General features: G+C 36.0%; 1 protein-coding gene across 1 annotated transcript in view; it reads left to right on the top strand.

Moving 5' to 3' along the window:
- LOC132559157 (RING1 and YY1-binding protein-like) overlaps positions 1-18,031 on the top strand; it is a 32,563-nt gene extending 14,532 nt beyond the window's left edge. Inside the window, exons 3-4 of the mRNA XM_060223772.1 lie at positions 10,328-10,666; positions 17,186-18,031. Coding sequence (XP_060079755.1) covers positions 10,328-10,666; positions 17,186-17,417 — 571 coding nt within the window. The 3' untranslated portion in view covers positions 17,418-18,031. The remainder of the gene's footprint in view (positions 1-10,327; positions 10,667-17,185) is intronic.
- Positions 18,032-18,534: the final 503 nt, after the last annotated feature.

The following is an 18,534-nucleotide window of genomic DNA, read 5'->3' as shown; positions in this document are numbered from 1 at the left end:
GAAACTAATCAGGAACTGCTATTAGAAACATCACATCATGGAAACATTGTGACAAAAATATTGGAAACATTTTGATATTTTGATTAATCTGGTTTAGAATTATAGAACCTGTGATGATGGTAGATTAAGGATGTTGTCCTGTTGATGATATTGTCTGTTAAATGGAACAGTCAGTGACATGTTGTTGAAGATGGTTGAATCATCCCCAAAGGTCCACCATGACTAAGTCTGCACCAGGTCAGACCTGGAACCTCAATGTTTGGGGTGTTGTACCTCGGTGCACCCGAACTCAAAGTACTGTACGAGACGGTAACAGGGTTAAAAGATATCATAGTTTAACAAGACTCATATGACCTTCACTTACGCAATTGGAGCGGCCATTATACCGGCATGATGAGTTGGGTCTATGCGATTGTTTATGTAAACCAAATGCTGATAATTGGGCATTCGACTTACCACTGAGTACTGACGTGTGGTTACGGTGAGGACGATCTTTGTGGTTTATAGTTTTTATGAGCCAGTGGCAGATGGCCAGAGGATGAAAAAATCTAAATTTCTTAAAAGTCATATTTTTTATCCAAACACCTTTGGTACATTTTAAAGCTGATATGTAGGCAGAGAGAAAAGCAATCATTTGATACATTTGCAAATCAAAGGAAATGAGATATTTTGTAATGCTTTAATATCACAGATGAAAGTTTTGACTGATTTATCTGTCCTTTGCTAGACAGAAAGGCTTCCTAAGGCAACAATGAGTGTAACCTTCAATGATAAAAGTGAGAGCTGCGTCTCATTAGGACTGCAATAGTGATTGTATGATATGTTGGATGTAGACTTGTGATATTAATTACATATATATGTATATAAGCAGTTGATATTTAATTTAATTTAGTTTAATTGTCAGTTATTGGCATTAAGGGAAGAAAAATGTCCTGAAATTTATAACAGTTTTCACTAATGACATTGTTTACCAATATTTTTATCCTAATAAAGTTATGCATTAAGTTGAATATTAGATAAATGGATGAATATATGAATACAATATTTTGATAGCTGTGTACATAACCAGCCAATTCTAATATTAAATAAGTAAATATTTCATAATATTTAAAAAAAATTTTTAATTAATTAGTGTAATTAATGTAATTGTGTTGAGTTAATGTATTTGAAAGAATTAATTTGGTCATAAACGGCAGTAAATTAGTGTTGCTTGTGTATTTACACAGGTAATTGTTCATCGTGGAGTGATCATGGCTCATCGTTCAATGAAACGATTAATTCAATTACATACAATGTTAGATTAAATTGCTGAGCCATTTTGATCTTGGTACTGTAGCGCACACCACTGTTTCAGTGTTACAACTACATACTGAAGAGGTCTATGGACTTTGCAGGAGATGACAAAAATTATATATATATTTATAGCAACTGGTTGGGCATGTAATCATTCAATCTACCGATAGATCTTATGAATGGATATGATTACAAACTTCTGGTATGTCTGTTGTTCATTGTTTACAATTTGCGGAAATCTTTTCTATAATGATAACAGTATTTTGATTTTATCATTGTTGATGCATTGGTTGAGAAAAAAATACTGCTGGAAGAATGATGAAATTGACTGATGTCATTGATGTAATTAATACAGAAGATGGAATATGTAGAATACCTTATTGACATGTGAGCAAGGTGTGTGTGGTTGGCTGTGATTTACTATAGTATATGTATAAATATATAGAATTCCGCGGCTTTGATTTGCTTTGAAGTGGTAAATCAAAAATGATCTTTGGATTAATAGATGGTCAGATGGGGTCAGTAATCAATGTGCCACCTGTGTGTATAGTGGTGTTCCTGGAGATGTGGGCCAGTGGACCACAGAACCTTACTTACGTAGGTAACACTATTCTCATTCCTAACACCAGCCAAAAATACACATACTGCTTAGTGAGGCTATTGTTTTAGGCTTTGCGTGCACAGACATCAAACAGGTCAGTAAGCAACAATAGCACTGACAAAGACACTTAGCCCAAAAATAAAACAGATTTTAGGTTTGAATATCTGAAGATAATAAAGGAAGATTTCTTATTTTCTTTCTCTTTTGACCTAATTCACCTCAGCAAATGTAAGTTCCATTTTGATTTAATGAAAATATTAACGGAAATCTACCTTTAATATTAAATAGGATATGACCATCAAATCATTAAGGTCAAAGTTCAATGCATTTATAAAGATGACTGAGGTGAGAACTGTATGCAGAATTTGGTACTATCAATTTCATGGCATAAAAGTGGCCAAAATGAGTTTGATGCATTGATTGTGATATTGTTTCTACAATTCTTTTTTTCCCTACCTGTTTTACAATATGATATATCATACTTTCTTTGTGATAGCATGGCTGCTAAATGGTTATTGGTACCCTAGATATTTATAGGAGTTAGCTTTTGTAAGGATAAAAATCACTAGCTGATCAGACATAAAATTCTATCAAATTATGGTGCACTATCACTTTGGCAAATAAATACAACGATATAACATCAGAGAGAAACTCAGTTTTAGTGTGTTGCTTTCACTGCAAAATGCTTTAAAACAATAAAATTCCCACCTAGAAACAATTTAGGAATATGAATGTTGTTATGTCATAACAATTTGACTGTATTGGTCAATAAGGTGATATATTTGGCATGTCATTGTCTCAAAGGTAGACATTCAACTATTTAAAAGATCAGACAGGGCTCAGAAATTAAGAAAAAACAAAGATTATCCCAGGTTATTTTTTTCAGTGTTCTACTGGCATTTGAACAGTATAAAATTACACAATGATGATACCTTTAAAACAGTCCAAAAAATTACAAAGAACTAAAAAAAAATGCTGTTTGATTATCAAAGAGCTGCTTAAAAGGTATTAGAGGCTTGAGTTAATTAGCGTGTTGAAATAATTTTAGTGACAGGTCATTATACCTTACAATTGGCTGTATGAACATATAGTCAGTTTAACATAGAACACAGCTATGATGTTCATATAGATATCTAATAAAGGGGTTGTTTTAAGTTTCCCAGGTAAGGTGTTGTGGTCAGATACCTGTTGTTTACCTTTGTTTACTGAGGTTCATTCTAGACTTAACCCTAGCAGTCATTTGGCTCTCTGCTTTGATCTATCTGGAAATGGTTAGCACATTTTGGATGTTGATAATATAGTATTTATCAACATTTTGTTATAAATGTCAAAATGATACATGAAAATGTGAATATTGTACTTATCACCATCTTGAGCATTGTGTCATACTTTTCTGAATATTTCTCTCCTGTTTGGTATTTTCAGCTGTGGAAATCCTGTACATATTCATACAGTATTTGACTAAGTTGTTTGAACTGATCACACAAAAATCTCCATGGTTTCATCTAGGCCACCTTCAAAGCAATTTTCTTACCATGGCCTGGTTTAAGCATTCTTTGACTAAACATAGATTACTGTTGACTTAATTTGACTCCCATTCTTAAATGGACTGGTATTCTATAAAGATATATATCAATCGCTGACCTAGTAAATAATCTGCATTATTTTCTTCTTTTAAGAGGATAGCAACAATTGAATGTGACTTTGTCCCTATAAGTTATCAGCTTTTGACTAGTTGTGACCCTTGCTCTTTTAGAAGAGAAGTGTTGATTGTAAGACTTGTCTAATTAACAAAGAAGTGCTGCCTTTGTGCCACTACAGTGCGTTGAAACGTTCCCTTCGATAATGTCTTTTTAAGTTAGTCTGCAGGGCTTACAATATACTATGCTCCATTACTGATTATTTGTAAAGTAAAATTTTATTATATTTTTCCAGAACTAGAACATAATTTCAATTTCAGTCATTTAATTAGACTGGAAATATTTGGAAATGTAATGAGATGTCAATATTTTTTATTCAGCTTTGGTTTAGTGATTTCTGTAGCACTACAGAAGCAGTGTAGTTGTAAAGCACAATCTTACATTATAACAAAGTAAACAGTTGAAAAACCATAGCTAATGAATTTAAAGATTTCCTTTGTGCTTTGGACTGCTGAAATTCTGCTTTGAGATTTTAGCTCAATATCTTTTGATGATATTGAAATGATGTTTACCTGGGAATTAAATGGACACATACATCATATTCTATAAAAAGAAATTGATAAACATTATAATTTGTATATAAGTAATTTTTTTTAATTCATGGGAAAGAAACAACAAAAGCACATATGAGACAGAGAAGGAGGGTTATGTAAAGAGAAAGGGTTATAAATTTTAATTGAAAATTCTGAACATTTGGTTTGTCAATATGATATAGAATATTATTAAACCATGGTCTCCTACAGTAAGCAGTATTTAATTTATACAAAAATTAACCTACATACATGTAGTAGATTTGGTCATGGCGTTGTAAGTTTTGGGCCCGTCATGTTTATGAAGTTATCGTTGAGACGATCTCATCTCATTGATGTATATAAATAAACCTTGTCTAATTTGAGCCAAAAATGTGGTGGGTAGCGGACGCAGATAGGAATCACAATTGTCAAGAAGTCTGATAGGGTTTTTACAGTGTTAATTCTAGCCACACTTTAAGTATAATCATGATCTTGTTTGATATCTGATTTCTCTGCGAACATGTGTGACACAATAAAACCATAATTATTTATAGGTCATTTCTGAAAAAAAAGCTTAAATGACGTATTTAAGTGGTACATGGGCTTGATTTTGGTCAGTCATGATGGATTATGAACTTCCTACAGATTTTTGGCTATGTAGACAAATAAAACTCCAAGAGAGGGACATTTTGGCCGGCCTATGATCAAAGAGCTGAAGTCACAGGCGGCACAGATCTTATTACAGTGCAGATAATCCAACACATTTGTAGATTTGATAAACCTTTTTTTTAGCCATTTTAACCACCTTGATATTTATCTGTGGTGATAATTTCTGGTTTATCTCGATGAAATTTGTATTGTACTTCTCTGCTACGTCATAACACCTACTCTGAAGTGACTTTAATAATCGGGAACACATTATGACTTTATATAGTTACAACTGGTATTATCTTCAGTTTGACAGAAGATTGTTTTAGTTTACATAGGTAATTGCCTAAAATCTTGTGATTAGTTTGGAGTCTATATTCATTCTGATCCTGTCTGATAAAATCCTTATTACAACACTTCAATCTGATATCAGGTTATACTTATGACTCAAGCTGAAGGGTTTTGATCGCAGCAGAAAAATCTGATGTTTAAGTGAATATTGTTGTTAAACAGCTTGAAAATAAACAGCTAGATCTTGAAAAAATAAACTAGATTGAACTTCCAGCAATGAAAATATTACAATATAATTTTCAGTTGTTGGTGATGAATATATGACATAATTTAGCCAAGAAAAAAATGATGTGTTTATAAAAAAAGAAAAAAGAATTAAACTTGCAAATCATTGTTAGTTTATCAACCCCATATTGAATGATTCTGTGATCTTGAGAATCTCTCATCAGATTTGGTTCATATACACTACCCACTAGTATCATAACACTATCAAAAGTTTATACTTAACAAGGCCCTGGTTTTCATAGGACCATGAACATTCATGTGTTAAACTAAAACATAACCAGGTCCTGGTTTTCATAGGACCAGGAACATTCTTGTGTTAAACTAAACATAAGTCTCCTTTAAAAAGATTTCTCAATAAGGTTGCCAAAAGTCTTTATATTGCCTGGTAGATTCTTGGGAAGAAACCTGACAAAGTTTGTGAAAAAGTGTTTTTGAACCATATTCAAGGCCACAGGAGCAAATTCAAACAACTTCTGATTATCAAAGGTCAAGGTGTCAAAAGTTCTAGATCACTCAAACCTATTTTTCTGTTCTCAAAATGACATATATTCATGATTTTTGACTTGTACGTTCGAGGAAGAAAGGCTGGTGAATTTTGCAAACTGAAATACCTTGACCTTTTTAGAGGTCACAGAGTTTAATATTTTTTTTTGTAAGAAGACTGGTGATAACCAAAAGGCCAAGGGTAACAATATTTGGCTGGTAGATGTGATGAAGGCAGAGCTTTTGGTTCACAATATTTGGCTGGTAGGTGTGGTGAAGGCAGAGCTTTCGGTTAACAATATTTGGCTGGTAGGTGTGGTGAAGGCAGAGCTTTCGGTTAACAATATTTGGCTGGTAGGTGTGATGAAGGCAGAGCTTTCGGTTAACAATATTTGGCTGGTAGGTGTGATGAAGGCAGAGCTTTCGGTTAACAATATTTGGCTGGTAGGTGTGATGAAGGCAGAGCTTTCGGTTCACAATATTTGGCTGGTAGGTGTGTTGAAGGCAGAGCTTTCGGTTAACAATATTTGGCTGGTAGGTGTGGTGAAGGCAGAGCTTTCGGTTCACAATATTTGGCTGGTAGGTGTGTTGAAGGCAGAGCTTTCGGTTAACAATATTTGGCTGGTAGGTGTGGTGAAGGCAGAGCTTTTGGTTCACAATATTTGGCTGGTAGGTGTGATGAAGGCAGAGCTTTTGGTTCACAATATTTGGCTGGTAGGTGTGATGAAGGCAGAGCTTTTGGTTAACAATATTTGGCTGGTAGGTGTGATGAAGGCAGAGCTTTTGGTTCACAATATTTGGCTGGTAGATGTGATGAAGGCGGAAAAAAGTAGAAAAAGGTAACGGGCCTTGACATGTGTACAAGGTCACTGGAGTCAAATTGCATAAAATATTCAAATTGTATTTACTGAATGTGTCCGTAACAAGGTCCATTAGTAATATATCCCATGTTGACCAGTTTTTAAATCCAAATGTTCTAGGATTTGTGAATATCAGGTGAGGGATACAGGTCCATTAGGCTTCTTGATTTACTGTCTCATCCATGCTATATTTGACATAAAGCACTAATTAATGATTAATCACTCAACACTCAGAAACACAACCTTTTGGCCAGCTTTGACATTTTACCCCTTGTAGTGTGTGTACCACTCCCTTCCTGTTCAGAATGATATTAATACCAGTCATTTGGTTTTGTATTGAATTTGATAAGGTGTGGTTATAAGGGAATAATCATTTATGAAAAAAGAAGCAGGCTGTTAGCTGTATCTTCAACAAATGCTATTTATTCCCTAGCTACTTGGTAGCATCAAAGCCACATTGGTGGGTGATTCTGATTCTTGATTCTCTCGGATGGGAGTGAGGCTGGAATGGGCTTGTTCCGTCCCCCAGTTAGTTAATTATGGCAGCAGTAAGGTGTGCGAGACTAGGTCGATCCCTACCCAGTTGGAGTACTGCCAGATGTGGTGTGGTTTCAGCATTGGATGCAAGAACATGGACTCTTTCACTATACATGTAATTACACTAATTAAGTGTTTATTATTTTGTGCAGGATTGAGGTGTGTTCTGTTTCCTGGTTTGTTGTCTTTTGATGGCTAATGTTGAAGACAGATGGCAGTGGCTAGTAGAGAGCTGGCCTTGTCACCTAGATACAAACATATCATGTAGAAAATTCTTGTCTATTACCAGGGGAGGGTGATATGTCACGGACATTGGTCAAAATACAGGACAGGATAGATAGTCAGGGACATTAGTCAAAATACAGGGCAGGATAGATAGTCAGGGACATCAGTCAAGATACAAAGGTAGAGTCAGGGACATTAGTCAAGATATCAGGGTAGAGTCAGGGACATTAGTCAAGATACCAAGGTAGAGAGTCAGGGACATTAGTCAAGATACAAAGGTAGATAGTCAGGGACATTAGTCAAGATACCAGGGTAGATAGTCAGGGACATTAGTCAAGATACCAAGGTAGATAGTCAGGGACATTAGTCAAGATATCAGGGTAGATAGTCAGGGACATTAGTCAAGATACCAAGGTAGATAGTCAGGGACATTAGTCAAGATACCAAGGTAGATAGTCAGGGACATTAGTCAAGATACCAAGATAGATAGTCAGGGACATTAGTCAAGATACCAAGGTAGATAGTCAGGGACATTAGTCAAGATACCAGGGTAGAAAGTCAGGGACATTAGTCAAGATACCAGGATAGATAGTCAGGGACATTAGTCAAGATACCAAGGTAGATAGTCAGGGACATTAGTCAAGATACCAAGGTAGATCGTCAGGGACATTAGTCAAGATACCAGGATAGATAGTCAGTGACATTAGTCATGTTATCAAGGAGAAATTAGTCAGTTTATCAAGGTAGATTTTCAGGGAGAGTCATGTTGCCAATGTTACCAGGGTGACATTAGACAAGTTACCAAGGTAGATTTTTGGGAGCATTAGTCAGGTTACCAGAGAGACATATATCACCTGGTGTCAAGTTATATAGAGTCTGTTTGAACAAAAGTCATGTTACTAAGTTTCTGAACATGTATGGCTGGTTCCTAGGGCAGTTTGTCTTAACAGTTTGTCCAGTCTTCATGTCAGTTTGGGCATACTGGAGTGTGGGTTACGATCACCAGTTAAGGCTACAATGTCTCGACTGGCGACATATTACCTTCCATGTAGTCATCAATTTCTCTTATAGTATCAGCCCTGTAATAATTGATTCAAATCGTATTGTTACAGTCAGTCAATTTGGATATATACACCTTAAAATTAACATGTGATCGTAGTTTTGCATACAGCGAATTTTGTCATTATGAATCATGTACAGACATTGAGAATAATTGTGGTTCATTGGACAGAGTTAAGCCGGTTTTTATGTGCATTACAGCGAGATGAGACATAATGTAGTGCTACTCCTGGTAAGGTTGTCCCACCATATCATCTAGATATCATGAAACCTATTCGAAAATAAGTGCCATGCAGAATTTAGAAAAAAAATTCTGAAAAATTATTTGTTTTTTATGACACCATTAGAGTGGTAAGATTGCTTTTGGATGGCCATTAGTAGATAATAAAGGGTCAGAATGTCGCTTGAAATGGTGGAAAGCTGTCTGTGTTAACATTGTTGTGGAAATCTCATCACCATAGCAACATTATTCCATTATTATGACATGTATTTTGTATGTAATTTTATAACTAGTAATTAAGACATTAAGTAGCTGCTTTTTACAGTGAGATTGTTTTTAAAGAAGCACTTTACAAAATAGTATAATCAAGTTATTTGTTGCATACATGTATATAAGTTGGTTTGATTTGTTTCACGGTGGGAACTGTATGTACAAATAGCAACGAAATGTGCACAATTCAACAATTTTTTCACCGTTTGTCATATTATATAATGTGTCAATTTTGCAGACAACTATGTCAATATATAAAATTGTGTGTCAATTTTGAGTACTGCACCAATGTTACGTTGTATGACAACTTTACACCTAGTATGATAATTTTTATGCATTATGTAACAGCTTTACACATTGTATGACAAATTTTATATGTTAAGTGACAATTTTTATACATTAAGTGCAAATTTTCACATTGACAATTTGAAACAATGTATCATTATGTTTCCTTTTTTTTCAATTGTGTGTCAAACTGCTAATAAGGATACATTGTTAGTATTATGATAAAAGATGCAGTTAAGTCAGTTTACATGAGTTGGCCATTTTGTAATTAGAATGATCCAATAGACACTAATATTTGGTTATGAAGTAGCAGTAGTGTTGTGTCCAGCTAGCTCACTGACATTCATGTATACACAATGATCATCGTGACTTACACATGCGCAACATGAAGCAATCCCATGCGGACAGCCTCTGGTGTTGTCAATACGTACCTAAAAGTGCACGACAACATGGATGACCGTCACATATTGAAATGAGGTTTAGAGAAAACAAAGTTATGACAGCATTGTGTATGTACATATTACAAAAATAAAATTTTAATTTGATTTCAACCTTAGTCCTATAAATATTTAATAACTGTAATAAATATTTTCATAACGGCTAGTCCAGCTAACCAAAACATGTAAACCTACAATAAAGCCACTTAATCCAGATTTTGATACTCCATCCTCTATGCCATTTACACATAGATGAAATGTTATCCTTGGTGAGTAAAAACAAAAAAAAAACAAAAAAAAAAATGAGTGAGATATTGTATTTCTTAAATATTTTTTCTACCATTGACACAAGTGAACACAGTTATTGCTCCAACTGAACCTGTCTGGGTACCTGTAATTGCTCTAGTCAAACTCACTGTTTTTGTAGACTGGTTGAGTAAGTACTATACAGGAACATTCTGATAAGGAAGTCCCAATACTGATGTTGTTGATTACTACAACTGATTCCACTGACCAAGTAGTAATTTATTATGTGTTTATCAGGCCAGCTTTTGTTGAACTTTCATTACACATACTTAGATAACAAGAAAAATAATGTTGTGATTCTTTTATATGTTTCAGAAAACCACGATTAAATTCGCAATTGGTTGCACAACAGGTTGCTCAGCAATATGTGCCCCCTCCCCCAAAAAAGGAGAAGCTAGAAAACGGAGCCCTGGGGGAGGGGGAAGAGGGGGAGGAAGAAGAAGAGGAGGAGGAGGAAGAAGAGGAAGAAGAAGAAGAAAGGGAAGAACATGAGGAGGAAAGAGAGGAAGAAGCAGTGGACAGTGATAGCACCCAGGAGGATTACCGCTTAGAGTTACCTCCCCCTCCTATAGAAACTACCACCCTCAGTACCATCAACATAAAAAAAGAAAAGAACCATACAAATACAGCAAAAAAGAATACACATCCACAAAGGTAAACCTTCTTCTGTTCATTGATAAGTCAGAGAGGTATCGTCATTATACACTTAACAACAGAGTATACTGGTACAGAAATCTGTACTCGTAAAGTTGTGGTATGTAAGGAATGTTAACATGGAGAAAATGAGAGAAACAAAGCTAAACGGAACGAAATGGATAGGACAAAAAAATGAATGCAATTAATTTGATATTGTAAGATTTTCTATTTGTATACAGTCATAGATATTTTTTAAACAGTTTCGTTAACTTAGTGGAAACATTTTGTGGTGCAGCACAATATATAAATAAAATGGATATAGTCAGAGAAATAAATAACATTGTCATCCTTCACTGTTCTCTTAAATTAATTAAATAGAATAATAGTCTAAAAAGTCTAAAATCTAAAAATTTTACCGAAGAATGAAGATGAAGGGAGCTAAGGGAGCTATCCAAAGGCCAAAGACATTGTGGATAAACACACACCATATCAATATTTTATACCCCCTATCCCACTTCTGTGGCACATGAAGTAAGAACAATTTAGAATTGAAAGGCAATGTGTCACCTACCATTGTAATATCCCTGCTTCCAAGGTAAAGGTCACTGAGATAAAGGTCAAATTTATTTTCTGGTCGAGGTCATCCTAATATCAGAATGGTAAGGTGATGTGCCATACACACACACACACACACACACACACCCTCCCTTTAGTATCTATGTATACTTACAATAAAACATAAAACTCCCAGGTACTGGTACATCCACTACTGCATTGGACTAATTGTCGTTAGAATATTCAAGGTCAAAAGAGTTGCCTAAGGCATTTTTGTGTCGACGAATTAATTCACAGGAGATTGTTAATAGGAAAGGCAAGGTGATTTTGAGGTTGGATCACTAATATAGTTAATTACATTGTATACATCACCCAGTAAGATAAATCACACTGAGTAATAATCAACACACAGTCACTTCATTCAATTCCATGTCTGGCAGTGTACATTGTGATACAACAGATTCTTATGGGCTATGCATTTCTCTTTCATTAATTAGTCTTGTGGAATATTCATGGGGTACTTCCTTTGAATTTTTATGATAATGTCCATTCTGTATAGCCTATAAATTCGATACATCAGTTATTTAACTATAAATATGTCTGACATGTTTTACCTGTAATTTCTAATTAAGCAGATGAACATTCTGTAAATTTTTAGAATATTTTGTGTGTGCATTCTAATTATATTTAATCAGTATACCAGCTAGCCATGGCCACCCATTTTTTTGGCAATGCCACTTAATGTTCACCTGACCCAATAAAATCCATACTGCTTACTCAATAATGATTATAACAAATTCTAGCTCCCCCTCCAGTGCAGTTAAAAGTAGGGTCTGTTTGTCAATCTGCCTGTCTGTTGGATAGAGGATGGATGGATTGATGGACGGACGAATGGGCAGATGAATTTTACATGACATGAAATTTTACCACAGTTATGTCCCAAACCCCTATATGGCCAACTACATGATGTACAGTATGTTTGTGGGAAAAGGAGAGTGGGGATTGATTGGTCCCTAGGTGACAGCTTTTGTTAGCTTTTGGCATTGTTTCCTTCAGAGGACAAATTTATCCAAATAGCTAAAGTTTTACCTATTCTAATGTAGGCAGGAGGCATCTCTGAAGTAAAACTCTACCTGTATGTGGTAGTGGGCTGTAGGAGGTATCTCTGAAGTAAACGTCTACCTGTATATGGTAGTGGGCTGTAGGAGGTATCTCTGAAGTAAAACTCTACCTGTATGTAGTAGTGGGCTGTAGGAGATATCTCTGAAGTAAAAGCCTACCTGTATATGGTAGTGGGCTGTAGGAGGTATCTCTGAAGTAAAAGTCTACCTGTATATGGTAGTGGGCTGTAGGAGACATCTCTGAAGTAAAAGTCTACCTGTATATGGTAGTGGGCTGTAGGAGACATCTCTGAAGTAAAAGTCTACCTGTATATGGTAGTGGGCTGTAGGAGGTATCTCTGAAGTAAAACTCTGCCTGTATGTGGTAGTGGGCTGTAGGAGGTATCTCTGAAGTAAAACTCTACCTGTATATGGTATTGGGCTGTAGGAGACATCTCTGAAGTAAAAGTCTACCTGTATGTGGTAGTGGGCTGTAGGAGGTATCTCTGAAGTAAAAGTCTACCTGTATATGGTAGTGGGCTGTAGGAGACATCTCTGAAGTAAAAGTCTACCTGTATGTGGTAGTGGGCTGTAGGAGGTATCTCTGAAGTAAAACTCTACCTGTATGTGGTAGTGGGCTGTAGGAGGTACCTCTGAAGTAAAACTCTACCTGTATGTGGTAGTGGGTTGTAGGAGGTATCTCTGAAGTAAAACTCTACCTGTATGTGGTAGTGGGCTGTAGGAGGTATCTCTGAAGTAAAACTCTACCTGTATATGGTAGTGGGCTGTAGGAGGTATCTCTGAAGTAAAACTCTGCCTGTATGTGGTAGTGGGCTGTAGGAGGTATCTCTGAAGTAAAACTCTACCTGTATATGGTAGTGGGCTGTAGGAGGTATCTCTGAAGTAAAACTCTACCTGTATATGGTAGTGGGCTGTAGGAGGTATCTCTGAAGTAAAACTCTACCTGTATATGGTAGTGGGCTGTAGGAGGTATCTCTGAAGTAAAACTCTACCTGTATATGGTAGTGGGCTGTAGGAGGTACCTCTGAAGTAAAACTCTACCTGTATATGGTAGTGGGCTGTAGGAGGTATCTCTGAAGTAAAACTCTACCTGTATGTAGTAGTGGGCTGTAGGAGATATCTCTGAAGTAAAAGTCTACCTGTTTGTGGTAGTGGGCTGTAGGAGGCATCTAGAAAAGCTGGTTTAGATAAGGTGTTCAGATTGCGAACTTGCATTGGAATCATGAAGTTGTATCCCATTGTCAGGCTTGTTGAGAAGTCATTTTCCACAAGTAATGTTGTTATGGCCACTCTGTACACAGATGATGTTGTTAGGGCCACTCTGTATACAGATGATGTTGTTATGGCCACTCTGTATATACAAATCATGTTTTTATGGCCACTCTGTATACAGATGATGTTGTTATGGCCACTGTGTATACAGATGATGTTGTTATGGCCACTCTGTATACAGATCATGTTGTTATGGTCACTCTGTATACAGATGATGTTGTTATGGCCACTCTGTATACAGATGATGTTGTTATGGCCACTCTGTATACAGATGATGTTGTCATGGCCACTTTGTATACAGATGATGTTGTTAGGGCCACTCTGTATACAGATGATGTTGTTAGGGCCACTTTGTATACAGATGATGTTGTTATGGCCACTGTGTATACAGATGATGTTGTTATGGCCACTCTGTATACAGATGATGTTGTTAGGGCCACTCTGTATACAGATGATGTTGTTATGGCCACTCTGTATACAGATGATGTTGTTATGACCACTCTTTATACAGATGATGTTGTTATGGCCACTCTGTATACAGTATGATGTTGTTATGACCACTCTTTATGATGGCCACTCTGTATACAGATGATGTTGTTAGGGCCACTCTGTATACAGATGATGTTGTTATGGCCACTCTGTATACAGATGATGTTTTTATGGCCACTTAGTCCACAGATGATGTTGTTGTGGCCACTCTGTATACAGATGATGTTGTTATGACCACTCTGTATACAGATGTTGTTATGGCCACTCTGTATACAGATGATGTTGTTATGACCACTCTGTATACAGATGATGTTGTTATGGCCACTCTGTATACAGATGATGTTGTTATGGCCACTCTGTATACAGATGATGTTGTTATGGCCACTCTGTATACAGATGATGTTGTTATGACCACTCTGTATACAGATGATGTTGTTATGGCCACTCTGTATACAGATGATGTTGTTATGGCCACTCTGTATACAGATGATGTTGTCATGGCCACTTTGTATACAGATGATGTTGTTAGGGCCACTCTGTATACAGATGATGTTGTTAGGGCCACTTTGTATACAGATGATGTTGTTATGGCCACTGTGTATACAGATGATGTTGTTATGGCCACTCTGTATACAGATGATGTTGTTAGGGCCACTCTGTATACAGATGATGTTGTTATGGCCACTCTGTATACAGATGATGTTGTTATGGCCACTCTGTATACAGATGATGTTGTTATGACCACTCTGTATACAGATGATGTTGTTATGGCCACTCTGTATACAGATGATGTTGTTATGGCCACTCTGTATACAGATGATGTTGTTATGGCCACTCTGTATACAGATGATGTTTTTATGGCCACTTAGTCCACAGATGATGTTGTTGTGGCCACTCTGTATACAGATGATGTTGTTATGGCCACTCTGTATACAGATGATGTTGTTATGGCCACATTGTTTACAGATGATGTTGCTTTGGTTAGTAAAAAGTCCTGATCTGGCTGCTAAATATGCTTCAGTAGGCTATGTTCATCCACAAATAAACCTGTGCTTGGTGAAAATCTTCCTCAATGTAATATTTGTGCCTCCTCTGAAGAAGTTAACTGTGGGCCCCCTGGATTTAATACATGATATACCATACAGGCGTCCTACTATGATTCTGTGTTCAGGAGTGATTTTCATTTGTATTCTAAGTTGTTTGTGTTGGAAAATTAGTGAAAGGTGACTTCCGTCATTTGATTCTATTTGGTAAAGTAGAAACAGTGTTTGTGGAGGATATGGATGCTGTATGTACTAGGTGTTAAAGAGGAAGGACTAAAGTACCTTAATAAATCATAAATGATGTATGAAGCAATACGTAATTAATTAAGTCTGCTACCTGTGACTCTGGGACAGGTGACAAGCTGGACACACCTCACTTCAGTTCATCCTTAGGGAGTCTCCACTCACATTTAGATCTCCACCCCGATATTGGGCATTTCCTTAACATCACCTGGAGTATGACAGTCTGTGACAATTTCCTTTACAGCTGCCATTACCTTATCAATTTTTTTACAACAAACATCTTGACGTTTCATCACTAAACTCTGGTCTTACCAGTGTTTCCTTCTATTGATGTATGATGTATATCATTAAACCTATAAATTTTGACAGTTACATTGAGACAGACACTATAGTTGTTACTTCACAGATATCATTTTATGAGAAAATAATAAGAAAAATTAAGATAATGAATTTTAGGTCAATCTATGTTCTAAAAAAATCTTGTATAAGTTTTAAAGGAGACACAGAAATACTGGTAGGGTGTAGGTTTAGGAGTACAAAGAAGAGCTCATCTACATTTAGCATGTTTAACTTGTGTGAACGGTGGAGACATCGAACTTGTAACAAGTGGATGTCATATCACTAGTCGTTACTCATTTATAGTTTACACATGGATGATACTGTTGTGGTCAGGGAACTTTGGCCACAAGAAGGTCTGTGTCGGTCAGTCAGAGACGCAAATCTCTGCTGTAAAGTGGTAGTACATGCACTGTGGTCAATCTGCTTAGGGGTTTACATATGGGGGACAGCACGCATAGGTCCATATACCTCCCACAGGCTACTTAGGGAAACAAGAGACCTATGTGACAGAATAAGAGACAGAAACTGGTGAGCAGGGTGTGTCAGACAATTAAAACACGCTTCTCATGAAGCTGTCATATACACAGGGTTGATAACATCGGACAGATTGGAGGACAGTAGGAAGTTGGTCACATGGAGTGTGGGAAGTGGGACACTGGTCTTTGTTGGTTGTCTTACGTAACAGCTAGTTTCTGTTTTAACATGTATATATGAGCCCATATCTGGCAATAAACCCACTTATTTCTATTGCAGTTGGGTAAAAATACTTATGAATACAGTTTATTCGTCCCAAAGTGTATCCCAACCCTTACATCTAAGTCAAAGTTGTGTTTTCTCCTCAGGGCATATTACAGGACGAAAAAAGAGTGACTAGTTATTGGTAAACTATTGGAAATTACAATGCAAATTCATCCCTATCTTGCTCTGATCTAAAAAAAATATATTGAAGTCATAAACAAATAAAAAAAGTTTACCTGGGTTTGTCAGCCTTTCATTTGTATATCACAACTTATACTACTACATTTTGACCTAGAAGAAGTGATCTTTCATTTGGTAGTCTTAATATTGATATTTACTGATAATTTTTGTCTTGAAATGAGCTTTTTATTCAGTAGACATGATAACAAGATATTAACTGGTAATACTTTGTTTTTAAATGTCCTTTCCTTTGGTGGTTTTGATATTCAGATATTTACTTGTAATTTACTTCTTGGAATGACCTTTCATTTGTCAGTCTTGATATTAAGATATTTCCAAGTCCAAGGCCTATTATCAACTGTTAGATAAACTTTTTCATTACTCTGGTCAGTTTGAAATACGATTGCATCTATAAGTTCTGGAACATTAATAAGTTAAAGTAAGTTATTAGATGTGGCATAAAAAAATCAATATTTTGTGTTATGTAAGGTTCAGATCTATAAATTAATTGAACAGTGTAAATTAAGTCAATAAGTGTACTGATTTAATTTTTCCAGATCTTCAAGACTACGGAATATTGACCGGAGTAGTGCACGGGAAATTGCCGTCACTGTGGGAACTGTTACAGTAACTATTACAGACTATCAGCCGAAGCGTGAACGCAAAACATCCACAGAAACTTCCAGCAATGTGACATTGGATAGCTTTGACAATTCCTCGTCATCATCGGGTGTGAGTAACGACCCGCGGGAGGATGTGACAATTAACACCAATAACCATCAGACCTGACCTGTGGTTATAGTGACATCGTTTCATTTCTCATTCTACACAGTGGTCAGGACCGACCACCCAAAATATGTGCCATGTGGACAGGCGATTCTTATTGTGTTACGGACCTAATATTATCATTCATGCTTTAAAATGTGTGAATTAACAGATGGAGGAACAATTCCTTTTAAAAATTAAATTTTTAAAAAGGAAATTATTATCCCCGAGTATTATTTAACGTCTTTAGGAGTTGTGTGTGAAGAATGTAAGTGGACAGACGCAGGACATTCATTATGCTCATGGAAAAAGTGATAAAATTATATATAAAGTCATGGTGTTACTTTCATCCTGTTGAAGGCTTTACGTGAGGTTCATTAATTTTCACTGTCAACATTCGGGTCATTTCTAGAGTTTTCTTCATCACATAATAATTTTATTGAATAAGTTGGATGTGAAACTGTGAAAAGACACAAGAGAGTTCTACAGCTACATGTTTAACGTGTGGCTAGCATGCACTGTCAGATTTTTGTCAGTATATTGTGACTTTGTTCAAAGATAACAGATGATAATGTTATTAGTATTGATGAGCTGGTGAGATTATATATATGTGAAGAATACAACTGTAAGAAAACTTGTGAATTGTGTTTTTTTTTTTTTTTTAAATTATTTTATACACCCTGATACAAATTCACCAGTATTTCCGAGGAACCTGACTGCTGGAATCGCTGTTGCCATCTGTTGTCTCCAAAATCCTGTCAAGTACTTATACATGTACACAACTCTGCAATATGCACAAATCTTTAAAACCATGGATTGCTTTTCCACTTATCGTTGCCATAGATACCTTTGGTTGCCGATATTTAGCTGCCCTATCCAAGATTGATTATAACACTTTTACTTGATTATGTTAGCATCAAGTTTCAGAAGAAAAAAACCTTTCTATTAAATTGAGCCATATTTATGAACAGTGAAACAAAATATTACGTGAATGTCATACACCATTGGTTATTTGTCTGAGGAAGGTGACAGAACGAAGACAACATTACACCTGGACATCATATATCACATACTCAATAACTTCAAAATCAGTTTTACTAATTTCTTCTTTCATTTTAAATTCTTGTCAGACAAACATTTA

This window comes from Ylistrum balloti, unplaced genomic scaffold (genome assembly GCF_031769215.1).
Source record: "Ylistrum balloti isolate Yb309-2 unplaced genomic scaffold, AGI_CSIRO_Ybal_v1 Utg370868, whole genome shotgun sequence".
Taxonomy (NCBI): domain Eukaryota; kingdom Metazoa; phylum Mollusca; class Bivalvia; order Pectinida; family Pectinidae; genus Ylistrum; species Ylistrum balloti.
The sequence above is the reverse complement of the archived record's forward strand: the minus strand, read 5'-3'. Positions and strand labels throughout refer to the sequence as shown.